This window comes from Rhinolophus sinicus, linkage group LG15, assembly GCF_036562045.2.
Source record: "Rhinolophus sinicus isolate RSC01 linkage group LG15, ASM3656204v1, whole genome shotgun sequence".
Lineage (NCBI taxonomy): Eukaryota > Metazoa > Chordata > Mammalia > Chiroptera > Rhinolophidae > Rhinolophus > Rhinolophus sinicus.
This window is the reverse complement of record NC_133764.1, coordinates 50524040-50542063: the sequence shown is the minus strand read 5'-3', so window position 1 is coordinate 50542063 and position 18024 is coordinate 50524040. Positions and strand designations below refer to the sequence as shown.

General features: G+C 53.8%; 1 protein-coding gene across 2 annotated transcripts in view; it reads left to right on the top strand.

The window, feature by feature from the left end:
- Positions 1-16865, top strand: part of PLEKHM1 (pleckstrin homology and RUN domain containing M1) — a 37010-nt gene extending 20145 nt beyond the window's left edge. For both annotated transcript variants that reach the window (XM_074320255.1, XM_019719538.2), the window contains exons 5-10: positions 1463-2383; positions 4807-4952; positions 8342-8535; positions 12953-13016; positions 13573-13730; positions 14581-16865. In XM_074320255.1, the coding sequence (XP_074176356.1) occupies positions 1463-2383; positions 4807-4952; positions 8342-8535; positions 12953-13016; positions 13573-13730; positions 14581-14692 (1595 nt within the window). In that variant the 3' untranslated portion in view covers positions 14693-16865. The remainder of the gene's footprint in view (positions 1-1462; positions 2384-4806; positions 4953-8341; positions 8536-12952; positions 13017-13572; positions 13731-14580) is intronic.
- Positions 16866-18024: the final 1159 nt, after the last annotated feature.

Sequence of the window (18024 nt, the reverse complement as noted above, 5' to 3'; positions counted from 1 at the left end):
ATGGTGAAGGACTGCAGAGGGGGAGAGACCAGTTAGGAGGGTATTTCCATAACCCAGGCGAGGGATGACAGTGGGCTGAACTCATGAGGTGGTGCCGGAGGTGGTGAGAAGTGGAAGAGTCTGGATATGCCAGTAGGATATGCTGGTGGATTTGATGTGGGGTGTGAAAGAAAGAAAATCAAGCACAAGTCCAAGGTTTTTAGCCCAAGCAATTGGAAGGATGAAGTTGGCTGTTTTATGAGATGAACATCAGGAGAGAAGCAGGTTTGGAGCTGGAGAATCAGGAAGGCATTTTTACACCTAATCCACTTTGAGAAGCCTGTTAGACTTGCGTGGAGCAGATGGAGATCTGAATCTGGAGTTCAAGGGCAAGGTCCAAGCTAGAGATAAGAACTGGGGAGCTGTTGGCCTCAAGCCCTGAGATTAAGTGTGATCACCTAGGAAGTGGTGTCCATGGAGAAGAGGGCAGGACCCAGGACTGAGCTCTGGAGCACAGCAATTGGGGGCAGCGAGAGGAGGAGGAGTGAGCCTGAGGGACAGAGTGGCCAGTGACAGTGGAGAACCAAGAGTGAGGTCTCAGCAACCAAGTGAGGGAGGTGTTTCACGAGGGGAGGAGGTGCTCGTGTTCCGCTGTGTCCGGTGCTGCTGACTGGTCAGGCCAGACGGGGACCGAGGATTGGCCTTTGAATTTGGCCACAAGGAGGACCTGGTGGCCTTTGTGATGGCTGTTTCAGTGGAAGGAGGGGACAAAAGCCTGATTGGAGCAGGTTCAAGAAGGAATGGGAGCAGGGCAACTAGAGATAGTTCTATAAAGCACCTCCTCGGGAGTTTTTCTCTGAAGGAGACAGAGAAACAGGATGGTAATCAGAGATGTGAGTGGAGTCGAGAGGTATTTTTAAAGACAGGAGAAGTGTGTGTGTGTGTGTGTGTGTGTACGTGTGTGTGTACGTGTGTGTACGTGTGTGTACGTGTGTACGTGTGTGTACGTATGTGTACGTGTGTACGTGTGTGTACGTGTGTGTACGTGTGTACAAGGACATAGGAGAGGGAGGGACAATTGCTGGAGAGAAGTCCTTGTCCTTGAACAGGCAGGGAGAGCAGGGACCCCTGTACAAATGGAGGGGTTGGCCTCAAACAGAAGCACAGTCAGTTCACCCCTGGTGACAAGAGGAAGCAGAATGTGGGTACAGACGCTGGGAGTGGAGGAGGTGTCGTGGGGGCATATGGAGGTAATCTTTTGAGTGTTTTTATTTTCTCAGTGAAATTCAGAAACAAGGTCAACAGCTGAGGGTGAGAATGGGCTGGAGGCACTCAAACAATTGTTCCCAAGCAGCCCCGTGGCTGGCCTGTGTTCTGGTGGCGTCCCCTTGTCCGCACCCACGGCAGGACCTCGGGCTCCAGAGGTTTTCTTGGGTAGTTAAGTGACAGGCCCACCGTCTAATGTGCCTCTTTCTGCCTCCAGGACTGTCCAACCCTTTCCGGGGTCTCCTGAAGCTGGGCACAGTGGAGCGGCGGGGGGCAATGGGCATCTGGAAGGAACTCTTCTGCGAGCTGTCCCCCCTGGAGTTTCGCCTCTACCTGAGCGGCGAGGAGCGCACCTGTGTGGAGAACTGCTCCCTGCTGCGCTGTGACGCTGTGGGGCCGGCACACAGCGATGGTCGCTTCGAGCTGGTCTTCTCCAGCAAGAAGCTGACCCTGCGTGCGTCCTCCCAGGATGAGGCGGAGGACTGGCTGGACCGAGTGCGGGAGGCCCTGCAGAAGTGCCGGCCCCAGCAGGACGACGAGTGGGTGAACATCCAGTACCCCGAGCTGCCCGACGATCCCCCAAAGGCCCCTGAGGATGGCCTCCCCTCCCACTCGGACCTGCTCACGGAGCCCGAGACCGTCCAGGGCGTGCAGTTGGATTGGTCCTTTGCCCAAGTTCCCGAGCCAGATGCTATTAAAGAATCCCTCCTGTACCTGTATTCGGACAGGACCTGGACTCCCTACATTTTTTCTCTGTCCTTGGAGTCTCTGAAATGCTTCCGCGTGAGAAATAACGAAAAGATGTTATGCGACAGCCATGGAGTCGAGACCATCCGAGATATCCTGCCAGACGCAAGCCTCGGAGGCCCAGCCTTCTTCAAAATCATCACGGCCAAGGCCATCCTGAAGCTGCAGGCCAGCAATGCCGAGGAGGCCGCTCTGTGGAGAGATCTGGTGCGCAAGGTCCTGGCGTCCTACTTGGAGACGGCTGAGGAGGCAGTGACCCTGGGTGGGAGTCTGGATGAAAACTGTCAGGAGGTGCTGAAGTTCGCCACTGGGGAGAACGGCTTCCTGCTGCAGTACCTGGTGGCCATCCCCACGGAGAAGGGCCTGGACTCCCAGGGCTGCTTCTGCGCAGGTGCCGACTTGCCTTCCCACCGCCCCCAGCAGGCCAGCCTCCCTCCCTCCTCCTCTGGTGGAGTTCCTGGTTCAGCTCTGCACCCCTTCCCCAGCCCTTCAGGAGTACCCCCATCCCATCGCTGGGGTGTTGCAGCAAATGAGGCTGTTTGCTCCAGCAGCCCCTTCCTGGCACCTCCTGCTGAGGGGTGGGGCCTGTGGGTGGCAGCTCTGCTGAGCACTGCTCTCTGCTCAGGGATTCCAGGGAGCTAAGCTCTCCACTCGCTTCCTTACCATGTTACTATATTATCATCTTTTGGAACCGGCATGGTACCCTTTCAAATATTTTTGCATGCTTTTGCAAGTACACACGGCTGTTTGTTTGGTTTTTTTAATTATAAAAATGGGCTCATACTACTCAGCACTGTCCAATAGAACTTTCTGTGATGATGAAAATGACCTAGATCTGTGCTGTCCGGTACGGGAGCCATCAGCCACATGTGGCTGCTGGGTACTTAAAATGTGGCTAGTGTAACTAAAGAACTGAATTTTCATTTTATTTCATTGAAATGGATTTATTAGGTTGGTGCCAAAGTAATTGCGGTTTTTTTGCAATTATTTTTAACTTTTTAAACCACAATTACTTTTGCACCAACCTCATGAATTTCAAAGGGCACATGTGGCAGGTGGCATTGTGTCAGACAGCGCAGCAACGTATATATTGTTTTGCAACTTGGTTTTTTTCTGGGTAAGAATACATTATGGATGTTATTGCAAGACCGTACATCTGCTATATCATCATCATCATCAAATCTAACTCTTCTGTGCTGGGCACTGGGCCAGATGCTTTATTTGGATGTCTTATTTAATCCTCTCACCCACCCTGTAGGGATAGGTGCTACTATTACCTGTTTATAGCTGAGGAAACCGAGTAACGGGACTGGTTAGAATCTTGTCCCAAATTCACACAGCTAGTAAGTGGCAGAGCCACATGAGGACCGTGATGGTCCCAGAACCTGTGCTCTTAGCCAGGTGCGCATAGGCCCTCTCCCCTCCCCTGCCAGGCTGTGATACGCCACTGATCACCTTCCATCTTCAGCTCTTCTCCCCAGTCCAGCCTGGGGCCTCTGGGTGAACCGTGAGGAGCTTGTCTGATGCAGAGTGCCACGGCAGGAGACTTGGCAACAAGCTCTTTAGGAGCTGCTCTGTCAGGGTGGAGGCTGTGGGACTAGAGGGGAAAGCCTGCCTCAGGCGTCTGGAAGGAAGTGGTCTGCGGTCAGTACCCCTGGAGGATGGGAGATGCTAGGCAGAGCAGAGCATCCTGTGGAAACCTCTTCAAGCCCCTGCTCACCCCTCTCCTCCTGCCAGACAATTCAAACTTGTGGGTGTGAAAGAACACTGATGGGGGCAGCTCTCACCGTGCCTGCCACCCGCCAGCCTGCTGGCAAGACTGGAACTGGGGAGCTTGGGGTTCCTCTCCCCCCGCAAGCACAGCTCAGTGGCCAAGCAGATACCAGCCACTGCCATTTGGCTTGTCTTGCATAGTTTGCAGGGCCCTTTCAAAACCTGTCTCGTTTACACTTTCGAATAACCCCACAAAATAACCAGTAGTAGCTAACTTGCACAGGTACTGAACTAGAACCTGGCAAAAATTTAGTGAAGGTCAGGATGAGGCAGCTGGTAAGCAAAAGAGCCGGCCCTTCTAGTCTCGAGGCCGGAGGACTTTTTCCTTTGCTCCATGGGAGGCTGGGCGTGTGTCAGGATTTGAGCCAGGCCTTTGCTTTACCCTAAGCACACCCCACTCCCACTCCCTCTGCCCCCAGCTGGAGGGACCTCCAGCTGAGGGCTGAAGCTGGGCCCGGCACCACTGTCCTGAAGTGTCCGGCAGCTCTGGCTTCAAGCTCGCATCAGGCAGCGTCCAGACTGCTCTGCTTCCTTCTGCCTTCCCCCCACTCCCTGGGGCCGACCCTGTGTCCCCAGCTCCTTTCCTGCTTGCTGAGGCGCTGCACTTGGTTGCTTCCATTTCTGGGCTCCCGTGGAGGGGGGCGCTAGAGGAGGTGGGTATGGTGAGCAAGCATGGGGAACACTGAACAAGGCAGCCAGGCACAAAGGAACGCAGGCTCTAGGACCAGTGCAACCCAACTTGGAGTCCTAGTGCCACTTCATCATCGTGTGACTGGCAGGTTTCCTAACATCTGTGTACCACTTCCTTCAGCTATAAAATGGCGATGGTAATTCTTACAGTGTTTTGCTGTAAAGATTAATTAACAGTTGATTCTGAGTGGTGGGAATATGAGTCGTGGTGGTTCTTATCTTTGTACTCTCCTTTTTAATCTTCATATTTTCCTTAAATAGCAGGCCCTGTCCACCTCAGTAGTTTGTGTTATTCAGGAGCTGACTCTGGCCTCCACTGCTACTCACTGCCACCCTCCTTCTCCCCACCAGGCTGCTCCCGGCAGATCGGCTTCTCATTTGTACGACCCAAGCTCTGTGCCTTCTCTGGCCTCTATTACTGTGACATCTGCCACCAAGATGATGCCTCAGTGATTCCCGCCAGGATCATCCACAACTGGGACCTCACCAAGCGCCCTGTAAGTCTCGAGCCCAGCCCGTCGTGGCCACACGGGGCTGCTGAGTGGTCACTGCTCTTTGCTGCTGCTGTCCATCTGTTGGGAGGAGTTTGGCTCTAAAAAGCCAGGGTCCCTGGTTCAGGCCCCATGATGTGGGGGAGCTGACTAAGGAAAAACTCACTACCGGTCTACAGCCCCTGGGCAGCGCTGTCCGTGCCTGCCTTGGTCCTCAGGTGGGGGTCTGAGGGTGGTCCTCTGCAGCTCCCCACAACTCCAGACAAAGCTGTTTAAGGTACCAGCAACTGGATGGATGGATGGATGGATGGATGGATGGATGGATGGATGGATGGATGGATGGGAAGCAAGGATAGATACAATAGCTTAGCTACATGGAGGGAGAGGATAGATATATGGATGGGGGGATACATGGCTGTGGCTGGATAGATTGGCTGGCCAGCTGGATGCACTTCCCCCTTGGAGCAGTCAGCCCTTTTATTGTCGTTGAAAGAACCTGTAAAGAATTTTTTAATGACAACTTATGAGCCAACCTGACGACAATTGCCAGGGAGCAAGATCTCACATGTTCCAGAGAATGACAGTTTTGCATTTTCTTCTATACATTTGGAATTAATGAGGGAACGTAAGGAAGATTACATGAAGGTGGGAGAGAGCAAGGCAGGGAGTTTACAGATTAGTTAAGATTATGTGCTCTCTTGAGGGTGGTCATGCTTTAGAAAGAGGGATCTGAAAGGGAGCATTTCTAAGGTGTGTTAACCTAGATGCACAGAAGCAATGGACGGGGCTTGCTTGAGGCAAAGAGAAGCCTTTTACTAAAGAAGTTTTCTGCCTGGGGCATGATGGCCACCGTGACCTGCCCAGTTAGGAATTTGTGATCAGATCACCCTGTGAGGTTACTTTCGGTTAAATTTATTATAGCGCCCTTGTTTGTCCACACCGTGCATTTTACGTATGCATCTACTTTTTGTAAAGTTGGGATTTTGCTGGACCCATACATGCTTTGTACACTTAGTATTACATCTTGGGTACTTTCTTGTGTTCACCAACTGCTTTTGAATGAGATATACTCTAAGATCATTCAGATTTTCTTCTTTTCCCACTGAGCTTACCCACTGTTGTAGCTGTTCCCATGAGCAAATTATTGAATTTCAGCTTCCTTGTTTGCATGGGGATTAATAACAGTGTCTCCTCGGGCATGTGTGAGGACTAAAGGGGGCAGTGCCCCAGTCACTTAGACGGAGCCTTGCGTTAGTGCCCTTCCCCTTTCCTGAGATCTGCACACCTTCTGCCCCCCAATTCATGGGGCCAGGGTTTACCTCAAGGGGCACAAACGTGGCTCTCTCCTAAAGGCATAGATTTTTGCCAAGACAGACACAGAAACACAAGGAAGAAGCTATTAGCTTCTCTTGAGACCCAGGCCTGCTGGCTGTGCAGGCCTGGGATGTGTATGTGTCCTCATCAGAGCGCAAGGAGCGTGATGCCGAGAGTCTCTGCCACCCCAGCCTCCAACCCCGGGGACAGGAACCCCAGAGACGTTAACTTCACTTGGGCTTTTTGGTTGGTTACATCATCCTCACCCCTACCCTGAGGGTTAAGGATTTCATTACATGGAGGAAATGAAATCTCAAAGTCACCACAAATGCAAAGAACCCTTTGGCCATAAAACACTGTTTACAACACCCGATACTGCTATTGAGCCATCTCCTTATTCATTGCTATAATTTTTGTGCCACTTCCTTTCCTACTAGAAAATTACAATATTTTTTCAGCATACCTGAGATCAGGAAATATCCAGCTGTCTCTCAAAGATCCCTGGCTTGGGAAAGACAGGGAAATTCAAACTGGAAAGCGGTTGGCTCGCCGGTTAGGGACCTATTGCCTACTCACCGTTCCCACTCTGGCTGACCCACTTGTGTGAGGCCTGCCTGGCTTAGCAGGATGTGAGCCCAGGACTGGGGCTTCTTTCTTTGTCTGTCTCCTCCACGCCCACGGGATAGAAATAGTCCCGGGGGAGCACAAAGCCACTGCCCGTCTGCAGCACCTGGCAGTTTACAGCGCACATTCCTGTGTGTTATTTCATCTGAGCCTCACCCAAGGCCTAAGGCTGTCGTGGGCAGGGCTGGGAAGAGCAGCTTGACCGGAGTCTCTGCGGCTTTGCCAGCGGGCTGCCCATCGTCAGGGCTCTGCTACCTCAGGGCTCTGGGCAATGGGAAAGAAGGAGTTGGCCATTGCTGGGGGAAGCAAGAGATGCTGGTGGACCTGGGAGACAGCCCCCCAGGGTAACAGTCTCCTGAGGGCCCTGTTACATCCCCCACCCTCCAGGGGACAACGGGGCCACAACAGGCGTTCAGAGTCTGATGGCAGCCCCCATTTACTGGGCATATGCTACATGCCAGGAGCTTATGTAGATTATCTTTTCATCTAAATTTAAAATAATCCCCGGGTATAGGTGTTTGTATTTTACACATGAGGAAACTGAGTCACAGAGAACTTAAGGACGTTTTACAAGGTCACATAGCTAGGAAATGGCAGAGCCAGGATTCAAATCCAATTCCTACTTGAAAGCCAGACTCCTAACGACTGCGTGGCAATTGGCAGTGGAGACCAGCTCCTCTCCTCCATCCTGCTTATCACAGCAAGGGGGAGACTGCAGGGGAGAGAGGCTCCTGGTTAGTTAGTGTGGCAGCCTGGTGTGCGGAAACGACACCTCAGTCCAGACCGGGGCTCCACTTTCCCTTCGGGTTGTTAAAAGGATGAAGAAAGGCTGTGGTCAAGGTCCGTAGCCCAGCGTCTAGCAGAGTCTGTGCACAATAACTGGCTTTGGCATTAGGATCAAGCCTGAGGGTAGAGCCTTTAACGCCCTGTCAGGTGGGGTTGATCACTCACCTCCACGTGGAGATTCGGGAGAGCCCTGGATGGTGCTGCCTGTGAAAACTGATGGAACTGCAGAAACCTCTTGTTAAGCTGTGTTGGATCTGTGGCTTCCTGTGGTTGGAGCCTGACTCAGACCAGTCACCTGATGCCTAAGTCGGCCCAGGGGACTGTTTCCTTTAGTCGGGAAGATGGGGGCTGGGAGAACAGGAAAAAGTGGAAAGGGTCTGTGAGGCCCAGGAGGAGAGGGGCCCCTCCTCCATCCCAGCATGGTCTGGGAGGGGCACCAGCTGGTTCCATGGAGGGAGAGTAGTCTTGGGGGTCAGATAAATTGGTTTCAAATCTTGGCTTTTATGAGCTGTGGACCTAGGCCAAGTCACTTCATCTGTCTCAACCTCAGTGTCCTCATCTGTAAAAGGGGTGGCAGGGTGAGTGAATAAGTAGGTAATACAGTGTCTAGCCCAGAGGCGCTCACTGGATGGCCTTTCTCTCCTACCCCCGCCACTTGGTGGTGCCCCCAGATCTGCCGGCAGGCCCTGAAGTTCCTGATGCAGATCCGGGCCCAGCCCCTCATCAACCTGCAGCTGGTGAACGCGTCTCTGTACGAGCATGAGGAGCGAATGCACCTCATTGGGAGGAGCCGAGAGCAGCTGAAGCTTCTGGGGGATTACCTGGGCCTGTGCCGAAGTGGAGCCCTGAAGGAGCTAAGCAAGAGGTGAGCCCTGGCCACGGCCACACACACGCACGCACACACAAGGGGTCAGTGCATACTCAACGTGTCCTCTTGGGAGAAATGCCAGGGCTGGGCGGAGATCTGCCTATTGGGCCTAGGAAATTACCACATGCTTTAGGAATGGCTTTTGTTTGTTCATGTATTCATTCATTCAAACATTTGTTCAACAAATATTTATTGAGAACGTACTCAGTGCCCAGTACTGGGCTAGGTGTGTGGGATCCAACGCAGGGCAAGGTAGGCCTGGGTCCTACCCTCTTTAAGGGAAGGCAGATGAATCAGCCAGCAGCTATGGCCAGGGCTGAGGGCCAGAAGAGAGAGGTTGGCCCTGGAAGTACAAAGGGAAACGTCCAAGTGGATTGGAGGACGGGGGAGGGGCGGAAGACTTCCTGGAGGAACTGGCATCTAAGGTGAAACCTGAAAAATGAGTAGGAGTAGAAAGGGGAAGCGAAACAGGAAAGAGTGTTCCAGACAGAAAGAATGATGCGCATGGGCCGTGAATGAAGGCCTCATACGTTGGAAGAACAGAGAGAACTTCAGAGGGAGTGAGGAGGGAAGTGGGGCGTGCGGTGAGAGGAAGGCTGTAGAAGCAAGTGAGGACCAGACCCCCAAGGACGAGTTGCCCTGGCTCCTCCCTCCCTTCCCCAGCCCGTCCTCCGTCCTGTGGCTGCTTTGCTGCTGTCCGTAGCAGCATCCCTGCCACAGTCCTCAGAAGAGGGCGAGGTTGGGTGGGCCCCTCGGGATGCCCTTCGGGAAGCTTCCGGGTATCCAGGGCCTGGGGCCTGCTCAGGGGTGGGAGGTGACACTGGACCTCAGCGCCGGCTTAGAGGGTCTTTCTGTGCCGGTCATAAATATCTCCTAGCCCCTAGGTCACAGCCCAGGCTGCGGCCTCCGTGGGACTGTGCTGTCCTGGGGCCCTCGGAGAGCAGGCCTCAGGCAGAGGAGCTGGTGCCTACCACCCAGGTGGGTTTCACTGTGTCCTGGGGGCTCGGAGCAGCTCACAGGCCCATCCACATCCCCCCACAGCCTCCCTCCCCACAGGCTGGCACAGAGACCCCCTGTCTGACTGGCTGTGCCTCCTCAGGCCTGGCTCTGCGGGGCCAGGGCAGTGCCCAGTGCAGGTCCCCGGGGCTCTCACGGAGGGGGCTGCTGCAGGGGCTCTCTTAGCAAAGGTCTCTTTCCCAGCACCTGGAAGAGCAGAGAGCCCTCTGGGGGCCACTGTCGGACCCTAGAAGGCTGCTTCCCTGGGAGGCTCTGCACATCTCAGCCAGCAGCTGGGTGCCTGGGTCTTCACTCACACCCACCTTTCTGACATTCCAGGACCCAGGGCTTCAGAGTCTGCCCCCTACCATGACCAGGGTGGTGAAATCTCTGGGTTCAGGTGGGACCTCCTCACCTGACCCAGTCAGGGGGTCTCTGCAGACCTGAGTAGATCAGCTGCCTGCAGGGTGCGTTCTGGGAGCTGTTCCCACTCACTCAGCCCCACGCTGCTGACATGGTTTGGTCATTGGCCTCACTGACCTGTCTGGGCTGGCCTGTGCTGGGTGCTGGCACAGTCCCTCTTTCTCCCTGGCCCTGCTGTCCTCATCCTTAGGCGACAGCTCTATACACCTACTATGTGCCCGGCCTGTGAGAACAGAGCCACGCCTGTGGAAGTCCCATTCTAGAAGCAGCACGGATAGGGGAAAGAGCACAAGAGCAGACTTGGCCTGGCCTCAGACCCACTGTGTGATTTGGGGAAATTGCTTCAAGTCTCTGAGCTTCAGCTTTCTTGTCTATAAAATGTGCGAGTCATCCCCGTATTCACGTGGCCTTCCTGAGTTGCGTTATGGTGAAGTCTACGTGAGGGGTGCAGAGTCTGGGAAGGGACACAGATAGGCAGACAGATGGCCCTGGATCAGCATGGCATGTGCCGTGAGGGAGGGTACCTGACCCGGCCTCGGCAGGGCCCAGAGGGCCTGGGAGGCTCCTGGAGAAGATGGTGTCTGAGCTGAGGGTTTGTGGAGTTCTTCTTTTTTTTTTTTTATTTCATTAAGAAAAAATATGCTTTTCTTCTTTACAAGGTGGTATTCAAACAGTATGAAAGAGTCAGGCCAGAAGTTGGGCGCACCCCTCCTCCAGCCCCACCCCCGTCGGTATTGTCAGAGCATGCTCCAGACCTCGCTCTGTCCTTACACACAGGGAGACAGCGTTGCTGCAGCACAAATAGACAGCGTTGCTGCAGCACAAATAGCATCCCATACATAGTGAAATGGGGCTTAAAAGAAGAACTAAAGAGAAGAAAGGGGAAGGGGGGCCCAGCTTTCCTGGCTAAGGTGCGGGGGTGGGAGTGTGGCTCGCCAGGACCTACGAGGGGCTCAGTGCAGCCTGACTGTGGGTGCCGACCTCGAGGCCCTACGTGCTGCACCAAAGGTGTTGGGGTTTTACTCTGCCTGCATTGGGAGCCACTGAAGGACTTTGAGCATGAGATTGTCACATTCTGATCAGTTGAGAAAAGACCCAGTTTGGCAGCAGTGGGGCACAGGCTGGTACAGCACTCCTCCTGGGAGGTGAGTTGCCCAGGGTGGAGGGCGAGAGGATGAGAAGGAATGGACAGGTCTTGGATGTGGGATCCCCTTTCTCTCAGAGGACCTCGCCAGGGGGCTGCCACTGGCAAAGGGAGCTCCTCCCTGACTTCACCTTCCACCTCAGTCGTTAAGGTCTCTCTAAGTGTGACCAGCCCAGCAGCCAGTGGCTTACAGTGGTTCATCCAGTGGCTCTGGGTCTGGCTGGCCCCCAGGGCTTCCATGACTGAGCAGAGGGCAGATGACAGAGGTGACTCTCCATTCAAATCAGCTCCACCCTTCCTGCCAGCTCAGGAACAGCCTGTGCACCCCCCCACCCCCATGTTTTCCTGGTGATAAATGGTGGCTTCCTGTTCCCAGAAAGCTGGGATTTTCCTGGGGAGACCAGCATAGTGAACTGATCAGCCAGTCGGCAGTGTCGCCACCCCACGGAACACAGTGTGGCCTGCCCAGCTGCTTGGTGGGACTCGCCATCTCTGCCCTGGATTGAGTTCCCCTGGCCCACAACTGAGGAGGTGGGGAGAGCTATGGCCAAGCCCTCATTCCAGATGCCCCAGGGCCTGGCCCCATCCTGCCCCCAGGTGTCCCAAGCTTTCTTGGACTTGGAATATTCTCTCCCTCAAAGCTCCCCGATAGCAACACAAAGACACATGCAGCAAGGCCAGGAAGGCTTTGTACTGGGGAATTTCTGCAGGTGTTTCCTCTCCTCCCCTCAGGATGTAACCCTCAGGATCTCTGCCACTGGCGAGGTGGAGACAAGAGCCCAGTTGGTGGCTGAGCCTCGTCTTGTCTCCCTGCCTCCCCACCCCACCTCTGAAACAGGATCTGCCATGGTGTTTAGGACAGGTCTCAGTTCCTCTCATGTAGCACCGAAACCAGGTGCTTAAATGTCTGTCCCTCAGCTAGACCAGGGGCTATAGGAAGGCGGACACCATGCCCTGTGCATTTCTGTCCCCAGCGTGTAATGGTGGCAATAATGACAACAGCTAATACCTATAGGCTTTCACTGGATGGGTAAGGATGCAGGCTCTGGAGCCAAACTCCTGCATTCAAACTCTACCTACTAGCTGTGTGACCACAGACAAGTTACTTAACTTCTCAGTGCCTGCATTGCCTCTCCTTCTCAAGATGGCTGTTATAATAGTGCCAATGTCACAGGATTACTGTGAGGATTAAATGAGTTACTATATATAAAGCTCTCAACCCAGGTCCTGGTACCAACTGTTACCTTTCATCCTCCTCATTATTATTTTTTATAGACATGTATTTAATTTTTATGCCATTAAATTTTTTTAAATTGTCAGTCTTATTAAGGTATAATTAATAAATAAAATTGTAAGATATTTAAAGCGTACATCCTGATGATCTGATATATGTACACACCGTGAAAGGGTACTTCCCATCTGGTTAATTAACACTCCCATCACCTTATTTGGTCACAGTTTTTTTGGTGAGAACATTTTAAGTTGTACTCTTAGCAGATTTCAGTTACGCAATACAATATTATCAATATAGCAGATAATTATTCAGTGTTTACTATGTGCTAGGCACTATGCCAAATGCTTTAAATAAATTATTTAATCCTCAAAACAGCTCCGTTTCTCAGGTGAGGAAACCTGAGGTACAAGGAGGTGAAAGAACTCGCCCAAGGTCCCAACAGCTAGTCACCTGGGAGCCCCGGTCCCACACTCAGGCCAGCTAGCTACTCCTCACCACTACCTGGCCCAGGCAGGAGGTGTTTCCACCTGGTCAGCAGGCTGAGGGAGAGAAACAAACACAGGGTTGTGCCCCAGGCTTGGAAACCCTTCTAAGGAACCTCTTGTTTTTCTTTGAAGGCTCAACCACAGGAATTATCTCTTGGAGTCTCCCCACAAGTACAGTGTCGCTGACCTCCAGCAGGTGAGAATGTGACCCCCCCAGACCTCTCTAGAGGGACACCATTCCGGGAGAAATCAGAAAGGGAGATAGGGGTGCTGAGGCCTGAGTTCACTGAGGCAAGACAGCAGTCTTCAGCTGTTCAGAACCTCAGAACGGGTATCCCACTCTCCCTTGCTTCCTGGGACAGTGAGTGAGCCCCGAACCCCCCTGGAATAAGCAGGCACTGCAGCAAAGCCCAGGATCACAGGGGTTCCTCAGCCCCTTCCTGCATCTGGACTCGTCCCCAGCATGGAGGGCAGAGGCAGAAAAGGCCACAGGGGTGAGAGTTTGGGACATTCCTTTCGTCAGGGGAGGGAACAGTGGATTTGGGTCTCATCTGTCAAGCCTCTTATCCCCCGTGTGCACAAGGGCTGACGCCTGCATTGCTCAGCCTGATCTGGGAAGGATTTCTTGCCCAAGTGGAAAGACACTTCTATGTGGAAGGCCGCCCTGGACAGCTGCAGGCCATGTCTGGCAGATGGCCACAGCCTCAGCACAGCTGCCTACGTGGCCTGGTGGCCTGCATTTGCCCCCACAGATCGCGGAGGGCGTGTATGAAGGATTCCTCAAGGCCCTGATCGAATTTGCCTCCCAGCATGTCTATCACTGCGACCTGTGTACCCAGCGTGGCTTCATCTGTCAGATCTGCCACCACCGTGACATCATCTTCCCCTTTGAGTTTGACACCACAGTCAGGTATGCAGGACACCCGCAGCTGCCCCAGCGTTGCAGGGTGGCGCCTGCATTTGGCGCCATCGTGCAGGAACATAGGACTTCCCTTCTGTGCTGGTGCCACAGGGTGGTGAGGTCCAGCTGGCGCCCTGGACGGCCATGACCAGCCCCAGTCCAGCTCAGGGGACAAGAGAAGCCCTCACAGGGCTCCCTGCCTCTACTAAGCCATCCATCTTCCTGCAGAAGGGGTGGCTGCTGGCTCTCTGAGTGGGAGGCCTCCCTTGGCCTCAGTTTTGTCATCTGTGAATGGGTTGAGCAGGGACTGAAAGAGTTACTGCCCTGAAGTGTCGGCACAAGGTCCAGCACAAACTGGGCACCTGGTGGGTAGTACCTGCCACTGCCTCTGCTCCTGTCATGACCGTTCTTGTCCCCCGTTATCGCTCATTATCAGAAGCCTCCAAATGGACAAATTCATCCATCAAACCTCCATTCTAACCCATGTGGGAGTGGAAGCCTGAACTGGCGGGAGCATTGCTTCATTTTCAGTGGGTGTCCCCTGTCCTGGATTCAGCCCCTAAACATTCCTAGACCTGAGTGTTTGACACACTGCAGAGTGTCTTAAACATAGGAAGTCATTTAGTGAGTCTCAGCAGAATTTATAAAACATGAAATAGTACCGGCAGGCATTGCATGACCTAGGGTAAACTGCTGCAAGAATCTTTTGTCCCGGGAGGGAGAAGTAGCGCCTGCATGCCTGGGGTTGTGGGTAAAGCACAGCCTGACTATGGGCTCTGGGCAGGAACACTGGCTGGCCCCGGGCCCCGGGGAGGCCTCCGGCCCGTTGGCTTAAGCCGCACTTGCCGCTTTCTTCCAGGTGTGGCGAATGCAAGACTGTCTTCCACCAGAGCTGCCAGGCCGTGGTGAAAAAGGGCTGCCCCCGCTGTGCCCGCCGGCGCAAGTACCAAGAACAGAACACTCTCACCTAACCCAGTCTCCTGTCCCCACCCCGGAGGTGTGGGGGTGAGGATTCAGCTCAGCCATCCCAGCTTTGCCATCAGCCCGGGCTACAGCTGTCTCCCTTGTCAGGAAGACTCTCAGCTGTGACCAGAGCACGAGTCTACCAGAGGGAGCCCTTGATGATGTCCCCACACCCCCATATCTGCTCTAGGAGAGGGGGACACCAACAGATGCCCCCTGTTTGAGATCACGGGTGAGGGGGCTTTGCACTAATCAGCCCCAGCCCACCTCACTGGCATGGCGCCTCCTTCAGGGCTCTTCACACACTGTGGAAACAAGACTTGGGGTGCATTTTCAATTCCACGTTCCTAAAAGGTCTAGTTTTTTAAGGTGGGTTTTTTTCCCTTCACATTTGAACAGAAAATATTTTTTTATTCTGAACCCTACACAAGTCACCTAAGAAATCCAGGCATTCTCATCTGAGCAAATGTGCAGGAACCGCTCAGGCCTGGTGTGTGGGCGGCTGGGTGAGCAGACCACCCCTGGGACAGAGCTCGTCAGCTGGACTGGGTGCCTTTCCTTCACCCTCACCAGGCGCTTGCAGCCAACAGCTCAAGTGCAACGTGCCAAACTGCCCATGGGGCCAGGCGTGGTCGGCCCTGATCACCACCTGCTTCCTCTCCCTCTGTCTACTGCCTGCCCCCGTCATCCTCACCTGAAAACCCCATCACCTTTCTCCTCAGAGCCCCCTGGCTCTTCTGTAGCCTGGATCTTGGTCACTGCAGGAGAAAGGAAATGACTTGGAACCAGCACTGTCAGCACTTTGCCCTTTCCTTGGTCCAGGGAAGGGTCGTCATCTTACCCTCCCCTGAGCCCCGTGCCCCCCACTCCTACCACACACAAGCATCCATGTTGGGGTGGGGGATGCTGCTGCAGGTCTTGGGGGACCCACCGCCGCCTGAGGACCCCTGGGACAGAGGTCTACAGGACAGGTAGGCTGGGCCCACAGGGCAGCGAGCCCAGGCAGGAGACAGCCTCTGCACCATGACTGCCAGGCCCCACACTGGAGCAGGACAGTGACCCTGTCCTTCCACCAAGAGTGCCAGCCCTGTTGCTGAGATGTGCAGGGACCTGTGGGAGAAGCCACCTCGTGGAAGGATGCTTCATCTCCGTTTACAAAGCCATGGATTCACACAGCTTTGCTGGACTGGCCCAGGAGGGTCATTGCCAGAGACAACAATTTCATTGGAGCACCATTGCCTTTTGAAGGGCTCTTGAAGTGGGGTGGGATCCTGGAATTGTTTTCAAAGTGCTATTTAGACCCTTGGGGTTTGGGGGGCATGATTTCTCTGCTGCTTTCCCCCACCACTCCTGGGCCCAGTGGGCCTCCCCCTCAGCCCTGGGGTCCTCTGGCCATCTTCTCTGCACTCAGCTTGGATCGGGGGCCTCAGGTGCAGATCTGCCTGTCACTGTCAAGAGATGAACCTACTCCCACCTCTCCCTTGGGGTGGTTTGGCTGCTGAGTCACCTGCCCAGCCCTGTGGAGCTGGGTAAATTGTGCAATAGAACAGAAGGTGCTAGGCAGGTGGGGCTGGGGGAAAGGGCTGCCACACAGCCTCCCGTCCCCTCACAGAAGATGGTGCACACCTGGGCCCGGGACAGCAAAGCCTCCGGTACTGGAAGGTGGATTCTTACCTCCATCCCACCCCCTGACAGCAGCATTAATGCTCCGCCTGAAATAGCCTCATGAGAGCTGGAATTGCCCCATATCTCTGAGGGGGCAGGAACCCAGCATGGGGTAGGCAATGCCACCTTAGCCTGGCCCTGTTTCCTCGGGCCTGTGAATATATCCTATATTCCGGAAGGAACCCTAGGAGGCAGCAGGTGTGAGGCCCTGTAGGCTCCGCCTTCAGTCCACCCCAACCCTGCTCTTCCAGAGATGAGTAGCATTAGAGCTAACCCTCTCCCCAGTACCAAAAGCTGCTGCTGATGCTTTCAGATGAGCGACTTTAACCCCCTCGCCTTCAATGGAAAGCTGATGTGAACCTCACTAGTTCACATCATATTTGAAAAATGTCATGTTATGCAATAAAGTGTTTGCAGTGAGGGGCCTTGTCCCTGAGAAGTGCTTTGCAATGTACTGAAGGAACTGCCCTTGGGTGATTTTTGAATGATTGTACAGTAAAGACCTGATCTTTCTAATCGCTAGTCTGGCTTCTGAATCCTAATTCTACCACTGTTTGGGGGTGACCACGGGCCATTCATTACCCTTTGATGAGGCTTCCACTGTTCTGTTAGTCCCTAGGCACAGGGGAGAGTGTGTGTGATGGGGGGAACATTTACAAGCTAGGGGTTTGTGTGCCAGTGGTGGGCATGAAGAGAGGAAGTCACAGGTAGTCTATACTCCACCTTTGCCCGTGGGGTCAGATTTCAGGGCCTTTGGGAGGTTTACTCACAGACACTGGTATATAACAACTGAAGCTGATGCCTGAAATCCCATCGTGATGGCTTCTTTCCTGTGCATTAAATGTCAAAGCACAGACCCCTGACACTGGGACATGTACAACCTCAGTCCTGCATTTCCCACTGGGTTAAGAGAGAAGCGGCTCCAGAAGGACAGGCTGTTTGAGGACGGCCCCTGATTCAGGGCTCAAAGTGGCTTACTTGGTTGCAGACCTTCCTCTGAATCCAGGAGAAGTCCAGGAGGCCCCTGCAGGGGGAAGCCCACCAGTGTTCTTTGTAAATACAGAAGAAGGAAACAGACTAATTCCCAAGGAAATCAGGTTGCAGGAAAATGGGACTGAAGAAGACAACATTCAAGTCTGCAGTTTCCTGTCCCCTCAGCCTATGAGGGAGCACCCTCTGCCCATCCCATGAGCCCAGCTTCTTTCAAGGGCCTCACCCCCCTCCAGGAGAGTAGGTGGTGGGTCTCTGGGAAGACAAGTGGAACTTGGTTTGAGGGTCTGGGGGAGGCAGACCCACCAGAGAGACCTAGGGACACGTGACCTGCCCTGCTTTTGGACTCAGTGCCTCCATCCTCAGCAAAGTGCTTGTGAAGACACTTGTTTCTCCCTTCCTCCTCCTGCCTAAAGGAGGATGGAAGGTTTGGAGACCTCAATCCAACCCCAAAGAGGAGGATGGCTCATCTCATAATAAATGTAGTGATAATATATTGTGTTAATATAATATGAAAATAACATTGTTCTTGGTGCATCTCATTTAATCTTCCCAACAATTCTGTGAAGTAGGTGTTACTATCCCCAATTAACTGGAAGGAAAACAGGTGCAGATGAGGCTCTTGAGTCCAGCCCAGGAGGTTGCTCTGATCTTACCCTATAGGCAGATTGGAGAATCACGCTAG